This window comes from Brassica napus, chromosome C9 (genome assembly GCF_020379485.1).
Source record: "Brassica napus cultivar Da-Ae chromosome C9, Da-Ae, whole genome shotgun sequence".
Classification (NCBI taxonomy): Eukaryota; Viridiplantae; Streptophyta; class Magnoliopsida; order Brassicales; family Brassicaceae; genus Brassica; species Brassica napus.
The window spans coordinates 53748704-53765587 of NC_063452.1; the positions used below are offsets into that span (position 1 = coordinate 53748704).

General features: G+C 39.1%; 2 protein-coding genes across 2 annotated transcripts; both read right to left on the reverse strand.

Annotated features, from left to right (window-relative positions):
• Positions 1–3446: 3446 nt before the first annotated feature.
• Positions 3447–4641, reverse strand: LOC125592731 (calcium-dependent protein kinase 12-like). Its single transcript, XM_048768114.1, has 4 exons — positions 4635–4641; positions 4405–4548; positions 4175–4327; positions 3447–3679 (listed from the first exon to the last, which is right to left on the reverse strand). Exons 1-4 carry the CDS (start codon positions 4639–4641, stop codon positions 3447–3449), a joined length of 537 nt encoding a protein of 178 aa, XP_048624071.1.
• LOC125592369 (calcium-dependent protein kinase 12-like) lies at positions 4028–5990 on the reverse strand. Its single transcript, XM_048767402.1, has one exon. The coding sequence runs from the start codon at positions 5704–5706 to the stop codon at positions 5095–5097; it is 612 nt and encodes a 203-aa protein (XP_048623359.1). The 5' UTR covers positions 5707–5990; the 3' UTR covers positions 4028–5094.
• Positions 5991–16884: the final 10894 nt, after the last annotated feature.

Consider the following 16884-nt stretch of genomic DNA (forward strand, 5'->3'; position numbering starts at 1 on the left):
GAAGGCGTTCTCAACAATTTTGTTGTGTCTAGCAGACGATATCATCATCGAAGTGTCGGATGAGAAAACTGCTGCTAGTTTGTGGCAGAAGTTGGAGAGCTTGTACATGACAAAATCTCTAACGAACAAGCTACTTATGAAGCAACGCCTCTTTGCCTTGCGTATGCAAGAAGGTATTGAGCTTCGCGACCATCTTGACAAGTTAAATTCGATATTACTGGAGCTGCGTAACATCGATGTTAAGGTGGAGGATGAAGACGCTGCTCTAATCCTGTTGGTATCTTTGCCGAACTCTTTCGAGAACTTCGTGCAATCGTTCATTGTTGGCAAAGATACAGTGAGACTGGAAGAAGTTAGGTCGGCACTTCACAGTCGGGAATTACGCCATAAGGCATCCAGCTCAGGGACAGACAATCAAGCTTCGGGATTGTTTGTCAGTGGTGTGAAGGGACATGGGAACAAAAGGAAGTCGAAAGACAGAAAATCGTTTCCAAGAGGTCCTAAGCCAACTGATACTTGCAACTATTGCAAAGAGAAGGGACATTAGAAGTCAGACTGTCCCAAGAAGAAGAAGGAGCAACAGCCTGGATCTGCTGCAGTAGCTGAGGATGAAGCCAAGTCTGATAGTGACATCGCTCTTGTTGTGCACGGACACACACACTCTTCTGATGTGTGGGTTATGGATACAGGAGCATCCTACCATATGACACCGAAGAGAGAGTGGTTTTCGAAGTACACAGAGGTACTTGACGGCAAGATTAAGATGGCAAATGATTTTGTCTGCAAGATTGCTGGGATTGGCTCAATCAAGCTCAGGACACATGATGGTAGATTCTGCACATTGAACGAGGTTAGGCATGTTCCATCAATGACGAAGAATTTGATATCCATGAATCTTCTGGACAGTAGAGGGTTCAAATATTCGGGTGGTGATAGAGTTCTGAATGTATGCAAGGGTTCTGATGTGATTCTGAAGGGTTTCATGAACGGTACTCTATATTTGCTGAAGGGTACTACCATTACAGGTTCAGCAAATCTTGCATCACCAGAGATCTCAGAGGAAGATATAACTAAGTTGTGGCATATGAGGCTTGGACATATGGGTGAACGTGGGATGCAACTTCTGTCGAAGCAAGGTCTTCTCTGTGGTCACAAGACCAAGAGTCTAGAGTTCTGTGAGCACTGCGTATTTGGGAAGCTGCATCGAAAGAGCTTTCGCAAGGCAATTCATAGAACAAAAGGCACACTCGATTACATCCATTCAGACGGTTGGGGTCCATCCAGAGTAGAGTCACTGAAAGGTCACAGATATTTTGTGTCTATGATTGATGATTATTCGAGGAAGACTTGGATAATTTTTATGAAGCACAAAAGTGAAGCATTCAGTAGCTTCAAGGAGTGGAAAATATTGGTGGAGAATCAAACAGAGAAGAAGGTGAAGCGACTTCGTACTGATAACGGTCTGGAATTCTGCTCAGCAGAGTTCAATCAGTTTTGTAAGGATGCAGGGATTGCAAGTCATCTTACAGTCAGAGAAACACCACAACAGAATGGTGTAGCAGAAGGAATGAACCAGACATTGCTAGAGAGAGCAAGGTGCATGCTCTCGAATGCTGGTCTGGAGAAGCGGTTTTGGGCTGAAGCAGTCAACACGGCTTGTTACTTGATAAATCTCGGTCCCCACGCAGGCATCGAGTGCAGGATACCTTCTGAAGTGTGGTCAGGTAGATATGCTGATTATTCACTTCTAAGAGTGTTCGGTTGCACTGTTTACTATCATGTAAGTGGAGGTAAACTAGAGCCGAGAGCAAGGAAGAGATTTTTTATGGGCTACGGCGATGGAGTCAAGGGATATAGGGTCTGGTCTCCATCAGAAAACCGAGTGATTCTAAGCAGGAATGTTGTTTTCGATGAAGCATCTATGGTTAGAAGCTCATGGTCTAGTTCTGAAGCAGAGAAAGGTAGCACTGATAAACAGGTGGAGCTGCAAGATGATCATGACGTGATCAATGTGCAGGAACACACAGAAAATCAAGAGGAGCGTGTAGAAGAAGTTCAGTTGGAGTCTACGGAGACTCAACCGCCTGATGCTATGAAGCGTAGCATCGCGAAGGATCGACCAAGAAGGGTTGATGTCAGGCCACCAGAGAGATATCGTTTTGATAATATGGTGGGTTATGCACTTCAGGTTGCAGAGGAAGTGGATACGTATGAACCATCCACTTACATGGAAGCTGTTTCTTGTCCCGAGTATGAGAAATGGCATGCAGCAATGGGAGACGAAGTGGAGTCTCATGAGAAGAATCATACATGGGATTTGGTTTCATTACCACCAGGGAGAAAAGTTGTTACATGCAAGTGGATCTACAAGATTAAGGATGGAGCATCGCCGACAGAAGGAGTTAAGTATAAATCTCGGGTTGTTGTAAGAGGTTTTAGTCAGAGAGAGGGCGTAGACTACAATGAGATATTTTCACCAGTGGTCAAACATACTTCCATCAGAGTGTTGCTAGCGCTGGTAGCACGTCAGGACTTGGAGCTTGAGAAATTTGATGTGAAGACAGTGTATCTTCATGGAGAGCTAGAGGAGATATACATGACTCAGCCAGATGGTTGTCGAGTTCCTAAAAAGGATGACTATGTGTGTACGCTTCAGAAGTCACTTTGTGGATTTAAGCAGTCTCTCAGAGGATGGTACAAGAGATTCGACAGCTATATAATCAAGTTGGGCCACATCAAAAGTCCTTATGATTGGTGTGTCTGCATGAGTAAGTTGAAGGATGCGACGTTCATCTGTTTGGTACTCTACGTGGATGATATGTTGTTAGCTGAAGAGAAGTGTGACATCGAGAAGCTGGAGCTTCTGGGTTTTGAAGTTGAGATGAAGGATTTGGGTGCAGCAATGAAGATTTTAGGGATAGAGATCTTCAGAGATAGGGAGAAGGAGTTGTTCTTGTCACAGAAGGCCTACATTAATGAGGTGTTGACAAGGTTGGTGATGTCTTCAGATGAACCTATCAGTAATCTGTGCACTGCAAATGTTCATCTCACCATGTATATGGTTTAGCCCGTTGGGGCATCTGGCCCGTTGGAGCATCATGCCCGTCGGGGCATCTGGTCCGCAAGGATATCTGGCCCGTTGGGGCGAACGACTTGTTGGGGCATCTGGTCCGCATGGACATCTGGTTCGCAAGGACATCTGGCCCGTTGGAGCATCTGGTATGCAAGGACATTTGGTTCGCAAGGATATCTGGTCCGTTGGGACGTCTGGTCCGTTGGGACATCCGGCCCGTTGGGGCGTCTTGTCCGTTGGGACATCTGGTCCGTTGGGACGTCTGGTCCGTTGGGACGCCTGGTCCGTTGGGACATCTGGTCCGTTGGGACATCTAATCCGTTGGGATATCCGGCTGATGACGAACGTCTGGCTCTAGTTGAGCATTTGGCCATTAAAGGGCGTCTGGTTCGTCAGAGCAACACATCTGGCCCGAAGGGACATCTGAGGCAAAGAGAGCGATGGTACATTTGGCGTTGAAGAACACATCTGGTACATTTGGTGTTAATGGCGCATCTGGCACTTGAAAGTGCATCTTGTACATCTGGCGGTGATGGCGCATCTGGTACATCTGGCGCAGAGAAACGCATCTGGTACATCTGGCACTTGAAGGTGCATCTGGTACATCTGTTATTGAGAGGATTCAAGTCAAGGTGGAGAATTGTTGATATGCCTTGAATCTGGATATTACATCTAGGCGATGGATGTTACATCACGTACATCATACCCGACTCGGTTGCATCAAGAGCGTTGCATCAAGTTATTATGGATGTTACATCTGATCGTGGGCTTAAGACCATGAGTCCGTTTAGTCTAGGGTTTTAGATGCGAGATTTACTATATATATCTTGTATTCGAAGTAACCATGAACTTGCACTTTGTAAACTCAATATCGCCTCCAATAATAAGATCTCTCTTTGCTTGTGGACGTAGCCAAGTTGGTGAACCACGTTAAATCTCTGTGTCGTTGTTACATCGTTTTTATTCATCTGTTTCCGCATCTGTTATTTCTCACAATTGTTACAACAGGTGACCTGACAAACTAACAAAAACATGAATCACACACATAGCAAGAATATATACATCACGGTCTAAGCTCTCAAAAAGGTGAGAGCTGCTTACACAAGACTTGATGAGCAGTTAGCCTTTTCTTTGGATTGCTCTCAAGCATTTTCTTTATAAGATCCTTGGCATTCTCGGAAATGCTAGGCCAAGGACTGGTCTCAAAGTCCAGCTTACCCTGTAAAATCTTTCTGAAGATCCCATATTGAGTTCCTGGATACAAAATAGGACACATGAGATGGGAAAGTGAAATGCAAAGAAAAAGAAAGAGAGGCACTGGAGAATCTAACCAGCATCAAAAGGAGCAAAACCAGATAATAGAATGTAGAGGATAACTCCAGCACTCCATACATCACATTCACGGCCGTAATGCCTATGTAAAACCTCAGGTGCCACATAGTATGCACTTCCAACAAGCTGTGTAAACGTTGCACCTGACAGAAACCAAGATTTGTGTGCCCGTAACACACACAAACAAGGGTTCAATGAAACAGTATCTCATGGACCAACCAAGCAAAACCAGTCATGAGATTTTAGGATCGAATTAAAATAATATTTTTTTAATTTTTTAATTATTGTAATATTTATTTTTAAAATATTTAATCTAAATGTATACTATATTTAAAAGAATTTTATATATATACCATGTTGATTATCTACCAATGATTTATATTTCTGAAATGGTGACTAATTTAAAATAATATAGCTATTATTGTAAAAAAAAGTTTAAAAGAAAATTTAAATTATAAACTTTTTTTGTTTAAATTATAAGCTTAATTACAATTAAGATATAGTCTATTTATTTTAACACCCATAATTGTATAAAACTAAACTAATATTCGTTTCTATTTTTATAATTATTTTATTCATTTATTAGTTTTACATTTACCATATATTAACATTTATGCATGTTATATATAACAACACAAAAAAAAGACTGGGAGTGCCACAAAGTGGAGACCCTATTCAAATGTTTGTTATTATACGCCAAGAGGCCCGGCCCTCAAACCAGAGAAGAAGAAGAATATGCAAAAGTCAAAGGTGGAAAGAATCAAAATGAGACCTGGTTCGCAGAAAACAGAGAGGCCGAAATCGGTTGATTTAAGCGAAGCATCTTCAGAAGAAAAAGAGAACAAAAAGTTCTCAGGCTTAAGATCTCTATGCATAACACCAAGAGAGTGACAAGCCTCCACGACCGCAACAATGGTCTTGATGAGCTTAGCTGCTTCTCTCTCACTATAATGACCTTTCTTCTCGATTCTATCAAACAACTCACCACCTTCGCAAAGCTCCATCACAAGGTGCACGTCGTTGGCATCTTCGTACGTGCTTTGTATCCGGACAACATTGGGGTATTCAGACAAGTGACGCATTATCTGGATCTCCCTCAAAACGTCATCGCAGTCTTCCTGACAAAGAAGCTTCCTTTTGGGTATAGATTTGCAAGCAAGCTTTTGACCCGTCTCGTTATAAGTACAGAGGAAAGTGATTCCAAACTGTCCTTGTCCGAGCACACGACCAAGAACGTAATCGTCTTTCAAGTTCTTGGTCTTGTAAGGGAGAACCCATCTGGTTCTTGATTCGCTGGCCATAGTTTGAGAGTCTGACTTTTTGTTAAAGAAGAAAATAATGAGAAAAGAAACTGTCTTGTTAGAGCATGATTAATCCGGGGTTCTTAAGATGGGGTTCTTAGCGGAAGTTAAGAAATTGTTTCTTAACTTCCGCTAAGAACCCCACTCTAAGAACTCCGAGTTAATCCTTAAGGCATCGAATGAAGGGAAGTCAAGACAACTTTTATTGGGCAAACGTGCCGTTAATTAGCTTCCCTTTAGAGTTTTTTTTCTTTTCACATTAAATGAATACGGGTAAGTAAATATAAATTACATGACTTGGTTGTTTTAGTTGAATATGTTGTCAACTAGTAGTAATTATTAGCTGTTACAGATATACATGTATTAATTTAATATTTCATTGACCAAAATAATTAAGTTAAAATTTACTATTATATATAATGTGTAGTTATTAGATTTTTTTTTTTAAAAAACAACTTTAATAAGCGTGCATGCATTGAAGTGAAACATATTCAACTATGAAGCAAAGGGAAGAAGGATTATAAGTCAAAGAAATGGAAAAGAAAGAAAGAACTGCTTTTTGCATACTTTCAAACAAAATTGTGAGAGCTATTAAATCATGTGTCATATTACAACCGGTTCTATTTATTTTAAAATCTAATTTCATAATCTAACTATAATAACATTATATAGCTGATAAATTTATATAAAAAATTGACTGCTAATGATGCTCTAAGTTCACAAACGAAAATTATATTACGAGAAACATAACTTCACTGGATGCTTATATATTCAGGTGGAATCGAACACCCTTAAGGCTAACATCAAATTTGAAATAATTTCATCCCTAACGAACATCAAATGTGATACCATTCCACTAAATTTGGTATATAAATTTTCATCACACCAAATATTTACAATATATATTTTATAATATTTCATTTAATAATATAATTCAATTATTATCATTAGTTAGTTTAAATAATATATAATATTATTTTGGTGTAAAATATGTTGTTATGTTGGAGATAAAAAAATATGACACTAAAACACTAAATTTAACGTAGTTTCGACATTAAATTTGATATCATGATTGGAGATGCCCTAGCACAGTATAGATGATTGTTTTGTTATCTATACATAACTATATTTATAAATTTAAACGTGGTTAAGATAAAAATAGTAAAATTAGAAGAGTGTGTGCAATAGCCATGTCCCATGGGGGAGTGTTGCGGAGCTGAGAAGACATTAAGGGTTTTAAGGTGATGGGAAGGTGAATTCGCCACTTCTTGCTTACTGTACCCACTTCAGAGAATCTCAGACCCCTTAACCCCTTCTTTTCTATGCTCTCTCTCTTTCAAGTCTAATCACCCATTTTAAAATCTTTTGGTTATAGGCATAGAGCATGATTAATGAGAATTTCTTAGGGTGTGAGTTTTTTTTAGAGTGGGATTTTTAGCAGAATATAAAAAACCGTCTCTTAACTTTTAATTAAAAAAGCTACGAACCGGTTCTTAATATATTCCGCTAAGAATACCCTAAACCCCCCCCCCCCCCCCCATTAATCATATGCTCTTAGTAGGCTTGGACATTCGGGATCCCAATCGGGTTTGGGTTTAGTCCAATCGGGTTTCGGTTTTCCGGGTTTATCAAAATCAGTCCCATTCGGGTTATATGAAAATTCGGTTCGGGACCGGTTCGGGTTCTATCGGGTACGGGGGTTAGTAAATCTTAAAAAAACCGGTACAACCCGATGTACTTTTGGATTCGGATCTCAATCGGTTCTTCGGTTTAAATGTACCTGATTTATATCTACTTTGCAACAACAAAATAAGTAAAATCGGTTCTTTGGTTTTAAAATACTTGATTTGTACCTATTTTGTAACCAAAACATAAATAAAATCAGTTCAAAAAAAAAAAGAACATCAAATGTGATCATTCAAAATCAATTGAAAGGTAAATATAGTTATTGATCGAAAGAAAACTAAATAAATAAAAACATAAAACGAAAATCAAGTTCTCATGAAATGAAAAACATTATTTAATGAAAACAAAACCAAAATTTAAAAATTTCAACACTCAACCGCCACCTTCAACCATCAATCTTCATATAATAGATAATTATTTTAGATGTTCAATATATTTTGAATACATATTAGGAATTGAGATCATGTTTGATACAAGTTCTTTTTGGGAATTTTGAATGTTTCGGGTTCTATCGGGTATCCATTTAGGTTCGGGTTCGGTTCGGATAATACTCATAACCCGAAATACCATATAACAAGATCCATTCGGTATTTATGACGGGTTCGGTTCAAGTTTACAGGTTCGGTTTATTTTCCCAGCCCTAGCTCTTAGGCAACATTGCATCTTATAAAGTAGGCTCAACCAATTGGGCTCTTTGTGTATCTCAACCACTATAATGAGCTTAAGTTGTAATATCGATATTGTCTCTCGGCCGCTTTTAAGTTTCAATGCAAAATATTTATGTACCAGGTAATAACCCGCGCCTTGCGCGGAATGTAATTATTAGTTTCGTTATTTTTAATAAAAAAATATTTAATATGTTTAATCTGGATATTGGTTCGGTTTTAAGCTTTTTTTTTTGCTTTTAATCTTCTAAAATATAAGTATTATTTTAAATTAATATTCATTTTAGTTAATCGGTTAAAATGTTTGATTCTTTTGTTTTTTTGGTAAATATCAAAAATTAATATTATTTGTTTGTTTTCATGTTATGAATTGTAGATAGTCGTCAGGTCGAACCAATAATTTTATATTATAGTTTCTAAACAGATAATAGTTTAAGAAAAAGAAAAGAAAATTATTAAGACAAATCATAAGCATTAAGAAAAAATATTTCAACTTTCAAAAAAATTAGATACTTCAGTTGTGGTGAATACTTAGTTACAAGGTGCTCACATCAAGGTGCAAATGTATGTGTATGTAAAAATTCTATAAAAATAGTTGACAAATATATAAAGATATTGTTAACTAATATTAAATGATATTTTTGTTCAAAATAATACATGAAAGAAAAAATTAAAATTAATTTAAAATAAAAAAGCCTTGACATTAGTCATTTTTCATATAAAGAAAATAAAATTGTATCCGTAAATAGGGGTGGGCACAGATCGAATATCTGGGTATTTGAAAGCATTCGTGTCGATTCGATCTTTAGCCACCTAGATATTCGGTGACTCGAATATCTGAAATGTTTTAGAATTTTAAAGAATATCCGATTTGATCCGCAAATAAAATAAAATTTTAAAAATAATTGAAAAATTTAATAATAACATTTTATTACAAAAATAAAACATTATTTAACTTTGTTGTTTGGACCGTGCCTTAGCAAACGAGGAATGGCATACTCTATTTCCATGCTCTTATACAGAATATCTAGGGATGGTGGCGTCTGATCATAGGCCAGTGGTGGCGTTTCTGGAGGACAAAGTTCCCCGGAGGAAGGGGCAATTTCGTTTTGATAAGAGATGGGTTGGACAAGAGGGCCTAATGGAGTCCATTTCAGTGGGCTGGTCTAATAGTGTCGAAAAAGAAGATGATATAGTGGCAAAAATTAGCAATTGTCGGCATGAAATTGCAAAATGGCGGAAAAATAATCCACCTTACGGAAAGGAAAAAATTAATGATCAATTACAGAAAACTCTCGAAGAAGTACAATCAGATAATTCAAGATCGCAAGAGGATATAGTGGAAGTGTCTAGGAAATTACAAGAGGCATATAAGGATGAAGAAGAGTATTGGCATCAGAAAAGTAGAAATATGTGGTATTCTTCTGGGGATCTTAATACAAAATTTTATCATGCCTTAACTAAGCAAAGAAGAGCTCGCAATAGGATCGTTGGATTGCACGATTCTGTGGGGAATTGGATTACAGAGGATAATATGGTGGAAAAAGTGGCTGTAGACTATTTTCAGGATTTGTTCAGTACCACTTCACCTTCAGATTTCGAAAGTTTTCTCGCGGAGGTAACAATGGGGATCACTCCTCAGATGAATCAACAATTGCTACCGACTGGGAATCAGGTTAAAGAGGCTTTATTTATGATGCATCCAGAAAAAGCACCAGGGTCGGACGGCATGACAGCTCTCTTTTTTCAACATTCTTGGCATATTATTAAGAAGGATTTAGTAGAAATGGTAAACAATTTTTTGGTTTCCGGAGAAATGGATCCAAGGTTAAATATTACAAATATCTGTATGATTCCAAAAACGGAGAGGCCAACGAGGATGACAGAGCTGCGGCCAATTTGCCTATGCAATGTCGGGTATAAAATTATATCGAAGGTTTTGTGTCAGCGATTGAAATTGTGTCATCTGTCCCTCGTTTCAGAAACCCAATCGACTTTTGTGGCTGGGCGTTTGATAACTGATATTATTCTTATAGCCCAGGAGATGTTTCATGGGTTACGAGCTAACAAGGCATGTCAAGGAAAGTATATGGCAATTAAAACGGATATGAGTAAAGTGTATGACCGAGTAGAATGAGACTTTATTCAGGCTTTACTAGAAAAGATGGGCTTTGATCTTCACTGGATTAAGTTAATGATGGAATGTATATCATCGGTTCAATATCGAGTTTTACTGAATGGCCAACCACGGGGTCTCATTATCCCACAGCGAGGATTAAGACAAGGAGACCCTTTATCCCTTTATTTGTTTATATTGTGTACTGAGGCATTCACTACAAGAAAACACATGGTTAACGACGAAAATTAACGAGGAAAAACAATCCTCGTAAATTTGCGTCGAGTTTACGACGAATTTACGTGAAAAACTAAAGTCATCGTTATTTCCTCGTAACGTAACGACAAAAATATTTCGTCGTAAAGTGGATGTAACTTTACGAGTATTTTACGAGGAAAAACTATTTCCTCGTAAATACGACGTAAACTTTGCGTGGTATTTACGAGGGAATAGTTTACGTGTATTTAGCGACGTAAACTTTGCGTGGTATTTACGAGGGAATAGTTTACGTGTATTTAGCGAGGAAATTTTTGAATCCACCAACTTTATAGGTGTTACACGTTTTTTTTGCCCACCTAATTAATTTTCGTCGTAAATTCATAGCAAAATTACAACTACCAGATTCGAATTTTCCTATAAATATGGATGTTTAAACATCATTTTAAACACACCAACAACAAAAAACGTGAAAGAAAAAAAAATGGCTGGCTCCGGGAATATTTACGAGTTGCGGAAGTGGATGTATATGCATAGAGATGCTAACGGGAGAGTGACGAAAGAATACCTTGCGGGTCTGGAGACATTTATGCATCAAGCAGATTCAACACCGCTCGCCCAAGAAAGTGGTAAGATGTTCTGTCCTTGTCGGAAATGCAACAATTCGAAACTGGCAAACCGTGAAAATGTTTGGAAGCATTTAATAAATAGAGGTTTCACGGCAAATTACTATATCTGGTTTCAACATGGAGAAGGTTTTAATTATGATCAGAATGAAGCTAGTAGTAGTAATAGCAATTTTCAGGAAAAAGAACCGGTTGATCATCATTTGCATAATGAACATAGTTACCAGCAGGAGGAGATGGTAGATTATGATAGGGTTCATGATATGGTAGCTGATGCATTCGTAGCTCATGATGGAGATGAAGAACCTAATATAGATGCAAAAAAGTTTTACGAAATGTTAAGCGCGGCGAATCAACCACTTTACAGTGGTTGTAGAGAAGGTCTCTCTAAATTGTCGTTAGCTGCTAGAATGATGAATATTAAAACTGATCACAATCTACCTGAAAGTTGCATGAACGAATGGGCGGACTTGTTTAAAGAGTATTTGCCGGAAGACAATGTGTCTGCTGATTCTTATTATGAGATTCAGAAACTGGTTTATAGTCTTGGGTTGCCTTCGGAGATGATAGATGTTTGCATCGACAACTGCATGATCTATTGGGGAGATGATGAGAAGCTAGAAGAATGTCGATTCTGCAAGAAGCCACGATTCAAGCCGCAAGGACGGGGACGTAATAGGGTACCGTACCAAAGGATGTGGTACCTACCAATTACAGACAGATTGAAAAGATTGTATCAATCAGAGCAGACTGCTGGAAAGATGAGATGGCATGCCGAGCATACTCAGACGGATGGTGAGATGACTCATCCATCAGATGCAAGAGCCTGGAAACATTTCAACAAAGTACATCCAGATTTCGCTAGCAATATCCGGAATGTGTATCTCGGATTATGCACAGATGGATTTAGTCCGTTCGGAATGTCAGGGAGACAATATTCATTGTGGCCAGTCTTTCTTACTCCATACAACCTGCCACCGGAGATGTGCATGCAACGGGAGTTGCTATTCTTGACCATATTAATACCTGGTCCGAACCATCCAAAAAGGTCCCTGGATGTTTTCCTACAACCACTGATAAAAGAGTTGAAGGATTTGTGGTCAACAGGGGTGAGGACGTATGACTGTTCAACGAAGACGAATTTTACGATGCGAGCGATGCTTTTGTGGACCATAAGTGATTTCCCTGCCTATGGGATGTTGTCTGGATGGACTACACATGGGAGATTAGCTTGTCCATATTGTAATGGAACGACAGATGCGTTTCAACTGAAGAATGGTAGGAAGACAAGTTGGTTTGATTGTCACCGTCGATTTCTTCCCATTGGCCATCCTTACCGAAGAAACAAGAATTTGTTTAGGCACAAAAGGGTTGTGAGAGACACTCCTCCTCCATATCTAACTGGAGAACAAATTGAAGCGCAAATCGACTACTACGGAGCTAACGAAACAGTTCGTTGGGGTGGTAATTGGCATGTCCCTCGTAATATGCCAGATTCTTACGGTGTTCATCACAACTGGCACAAGAAGAGTATATTTTGGGAGTTGCCATATTGGAAGGATCTTCTTCTGCGCCACAACCTCGATGTGATGCATATAGAGAAGAATTTCTTTGAGAACATCATGAATACAATATTGAATGTCCCAGGGAAGACAAAAGACAACATAAAATCGAGGTTGGACTTGCCGGATATTTGCTCAAGAAGCGAGTTACATATTAAAAGCAATGGACAAGTTCCCGTTCCGATATTCAGATTATCTTCAGAAAAAAAGTCGGTGTTGTTCAACTGGGTGGCATCAGAAGTGAAGTTCCCCGATGGGTATGTTTCGAATCTCTCTAGATGTGTTGAAAAGGGTCAAAAGTTCTCCGGGATGAAGAGTCATGATTGTCATGTATTTATGCAACGACTACTGCCCTTTGCATTTGCGGAGCTACTTCCAACAAACGTACATGAAGCACTTGCAGGTACGTAGTGTATTATATCACAATAATTTACAAAATAATATATGACTAACAATGTGTTTAATTTTTTTTGAATATAAAAGGCATTGGAGCATTTTTCAGGGATCTGAGCACACGCACTCTTAAAGAAGAAGTTGTGGAACAGCTTCAGGAGAACATTCCCATCTTATTGTGCAACTTGGAGAAGATATTTCCTCCCGGATTTTTTGACGTCATGGAGCATCTAGCTGTCCACCTCCCATATGAGGCATTGCTTCGTGGACCTGTACATTACGGATGGATGTATCAGTATGAGCGAGCCATGAAATATTTGAAGGGAAAAGCAAAGAACCTCGCCAAAGTTGAAGGTTCTATAATTGCTGGAAGTTTGACGGAAGAAGTTTCTCACTTCACATCGTACTACTTTGCGTCAAAAGTACGTACACGGAGAAGAGCTCCAAGAAGATATGATGATGGTGGTGTTGCGCCAACATATGCAGTTGCTGGTGTTCCAGACATCTTTAGCCAGATTGGGCGACTCGGTGGGAAGTGTAAAGAGGTTTGGTGGTCGAGTGAAGAAGACGCTCATAGTGCACACACCTATATTCTACTCAATTGCGAAGATCCATTGATGCGTTATTTTGAAAGGTAACATATATTGACACTTCGAAACACATATAACTATAATTAATTGTATAATTGCGAGAGATTCATTCCTATAAAATGTGATTTTACAGCCTATTTGTTTCTCAAGTCGAAGAAACATTTCCTGGTATATCCACAAGTGACGTAGACAAAAGGAAAGATCAACACTTCATTAAGTGGTTGCGGAATCAGGTATTAACTAAAACTTTTTTTCATACATTATCTGTATTTCATTAACATTCTCTTTATTTTTGCAGGTTGATTATGACGACGACGATGCAGATTATCCTAAGTGGTTACACGAAGTAATTCAATCTCCACTTGTAAAGGTCACCACATCACAGATGTATTTCACACGGGGCTATACTTTTCATACATATGACTATGGTAGACAGCGGGCGACCAGTAACTATGGAATATGTGTGAAAGGGGAAACAGATTTCTACGGGATCTTGACGGAGATTATTGAAGTCGAATTTCCAGGGATACTGAAGCTGAAATGCGTCCTCTTCAAATGTGAATGGTTCGACCCCGTCGTCAACAGAGGTGTTCGGTCTAACAAATTCGGTGTAGTTGATGTCAACGGTGGACGAAGGTACAACAAATTCGAGCCTTTCATCTTAGCTTCACAAGCAGACCAAGTTAGCTTCCTTCCATACCCTCGGATGAGAGATTCAGGTATAAATTGGTTAGCAGTGATCAAAGTTACACCTCGAGGACGAATCATCAGTGGAGAAGAACCACCATTGCAAGAAGAACAGATAAATGAAGTCGAGGAACCTGAACAAGAAATTGATGACATCCTTCTCATTGATCCGCATAATCACGAGTACGAAGATCTTACCGATGATGCCACAGACGAAGCTGTTGAAGACGAGTTTAATGAAAATGATGATGTTTCTAGTGATGACGAGAATGTCGATGTATCCGATTGATGTATTTGTTTTATGAATAAGATGAGGGAGTTTGTTTTATGAATAAGATAATGTGAGGTTTGTTTTATGAATAAGGGAATGCTGGGAGTTTGTTTTATGAATAAGCAAATGGGGGATATTGTGGTTTGGAATGGAAATAAAGATGGAGTTTGGAATATATGAAGTAGAAAATAAGGAATATGGGGTTTCGGGTTTTTGGTTTCGGGTTTCGGGTTTTGGGTTTTGGGTTTCGGGTTTGGGCTTTCGGGTTTCGGGGTTTGGGGTTCTAGGGATATATGAAGTAGAAAATTAAAGATGGGGGTTTGGAATATATGAAGTAGAAAATTAAAGATGGGGGTTTGGGTTTGGGGTTTGGGGTTTCGGGTTTGGGGTTTCGGGTTTGGGGTTTCGGGTTTAGGGTATGGGGTTTGGGGGTTGGGGTTTTGGGTTTGGGGTTTAGGGTATGGGGTTTCGGGTTTGGGGTTTCGGGTTTAGGGTATGGGGTTTGGGGGTTGGGGTTTCGGGTTTCGGGTTTCTGAATCTAGGGATTTAAACATAACACTCGTTAATTCCACGTAAGCACAAATCGTCGTAAAGTCCACGTAGGATGAAATCGTCGTAAAGTACACGTAGGATGAAATCGTCGTAAAGTCCACGTAGCAAAAATCGTCGTAAAGTCCACGTAGGGTTAAATCGTCGTAAAGTCCACGTAGGATAACGAGGAAATAACGACGAAACCTAAAATTAAATATGAGGTTTGGAATATATGAAGTAGAAAATTAAAGATGGGGGTTTGGAATATATGAAGTAGAAAATAAGGAATATGGGGTTTCGGGTTTCGGGTTTCGGGTTTGGGGTTTCGGGTTTGGGGTATGGGGTTTCGGGTTTGGGGTTTCGGGTTTCGGATTTCGGGTTTCGGGTTTCGGGGTTGGGGTTTCGGGTTTCGGGTTTCGGGTTTCGGGTTTGGGGTTGGAATATATGAAGTAGAAAATTAAAGATGGGGGTTTGGAATATATGAAGTAGAAAATAAGGAATCTGGGGTATGGGGTTTCGGGTTTGGGGTTTCGGGTTTCGGATTTCGGGTTTGGGGTTTCGGGGTTGGGGTTTCGGGTTTCGGGTTTCGGGTTTCGGGTTTGGGGTTGGAATATATGAAGTAGAAAATTAAAGATGGGGGTTTGGAATATATGAAGTAGAAAATAAGGAATCTGGGGTTTGGGTTTCGGGTTTCGGGTTTCGGGGTTGGGGTTTCGGGTTTCGGGTTTGGGGTTTGGGGTTTGGGGTTTGGGGTTTGGGGTTTGGGGTTTCGGGTTTCGGGTTTCGGGTTTGGGGTTCTAGGGATTTAAACATAACACTCGTTAATTCCACGTATGATGAAATCGTCGTAAAGACCACGTAAAAAGATTTAAACATAAATCACGTTAATTCCACGTAAGCAAAATCGTCGTAAAGTACACGTAAAAAAAGCACTCGTTAATTCCACGTAAGCAAAATCGTCGTAAAGACCACGTAAACGGATTTATACATAAACCCGTTAATTCCACGTAAGTACAAATCGTCGTAAATATCTCGTAGTGTACAAACTTGAAAAAAAAAGGAAAAGGAGAAAAATACCAGATTAACATGTGGCAAGACTTCCAACAATTATAATACGTAAGTCTCGCCCACATGAATTCTAATATCTTCTCCTTTTCCTATTTTTTTCAAATATTTATAATTTGAATATGATTTTTTTGAGGATTGTGATTTGAGATAAAGTGTGATTTGGGAGTTTGGGTGTGGTTTGAGAGTGAGAGTTGTGGGTATATTTATAGGAAAGCAAGCCTCGTTAATTCCTCGTAAAGTAAATCGTCGTTAATACCTCGTATAAAAAAACACGGGCCTTTGTGATTACTCGCAATTTCCTCGTAAAAAAAAAGACGGGCCTTTGTAACTGCTCGCTATTTAGTCGTAAATTTACGACGAATTTGCGACGATATGTAATCTTATATATACACCCGCTCACTCTTTCTTTCCTCTCTACTTCCTCTCTACTTCCTCTCCACTTCCTCCCCATTTCGTAGCAATGGTAAGCCTGATTCCTCTCTGATTTGGTTAGATACATTAGGTGGTTAGTATAGGGAATTTAGATAGGTTTGCGAATTTTATGTTATTTAGTGTTGATTAGGTGGATAATGTTGGAAAATATATTGTTGATGTTAATTTCAAAAATTTCATTTTTTTTTCCAGGTTCGAAAAGGAAGACTTACTGCCCATTATAGAGAGATCTTCGGTGAGCCGGGTAGTCGTTTAGACCCGGCCTCTTCTTCCGCTCCCAGTTCTTCGGGCCAGGAGACTGTCCCCGAGACTCAGTACACTCAGAGAGTCTCTGG

Excerpts from the sequence above, each read along its gene's own strand:
- LOC125592369 (XM_048767402.1), bottom strand. The coding sequence starts at position 5,706 with ATGGCCAGCGAATCAAGAACCAGATGGGTTCTCCCTTACAAGACCAAG.
- LOC125592731 (XM_048768114.1), bottom strand. Across the intron at positions 4,328-4,404 it reads TTTTGCTCCTTTTGATGCTG|GAACTCAATATGGGATCTTC; the intron begins GTTAGATTCTCC and ends TTTTGTATCCAG. Across the intron at positions 3,680-4,174 it reads AACTGCTCATCAAGTCTTGT|ATGTACCAGATGCACCTTCA; the intron begins GTAAGCAGCTCT and ends TCTCAATAACAG.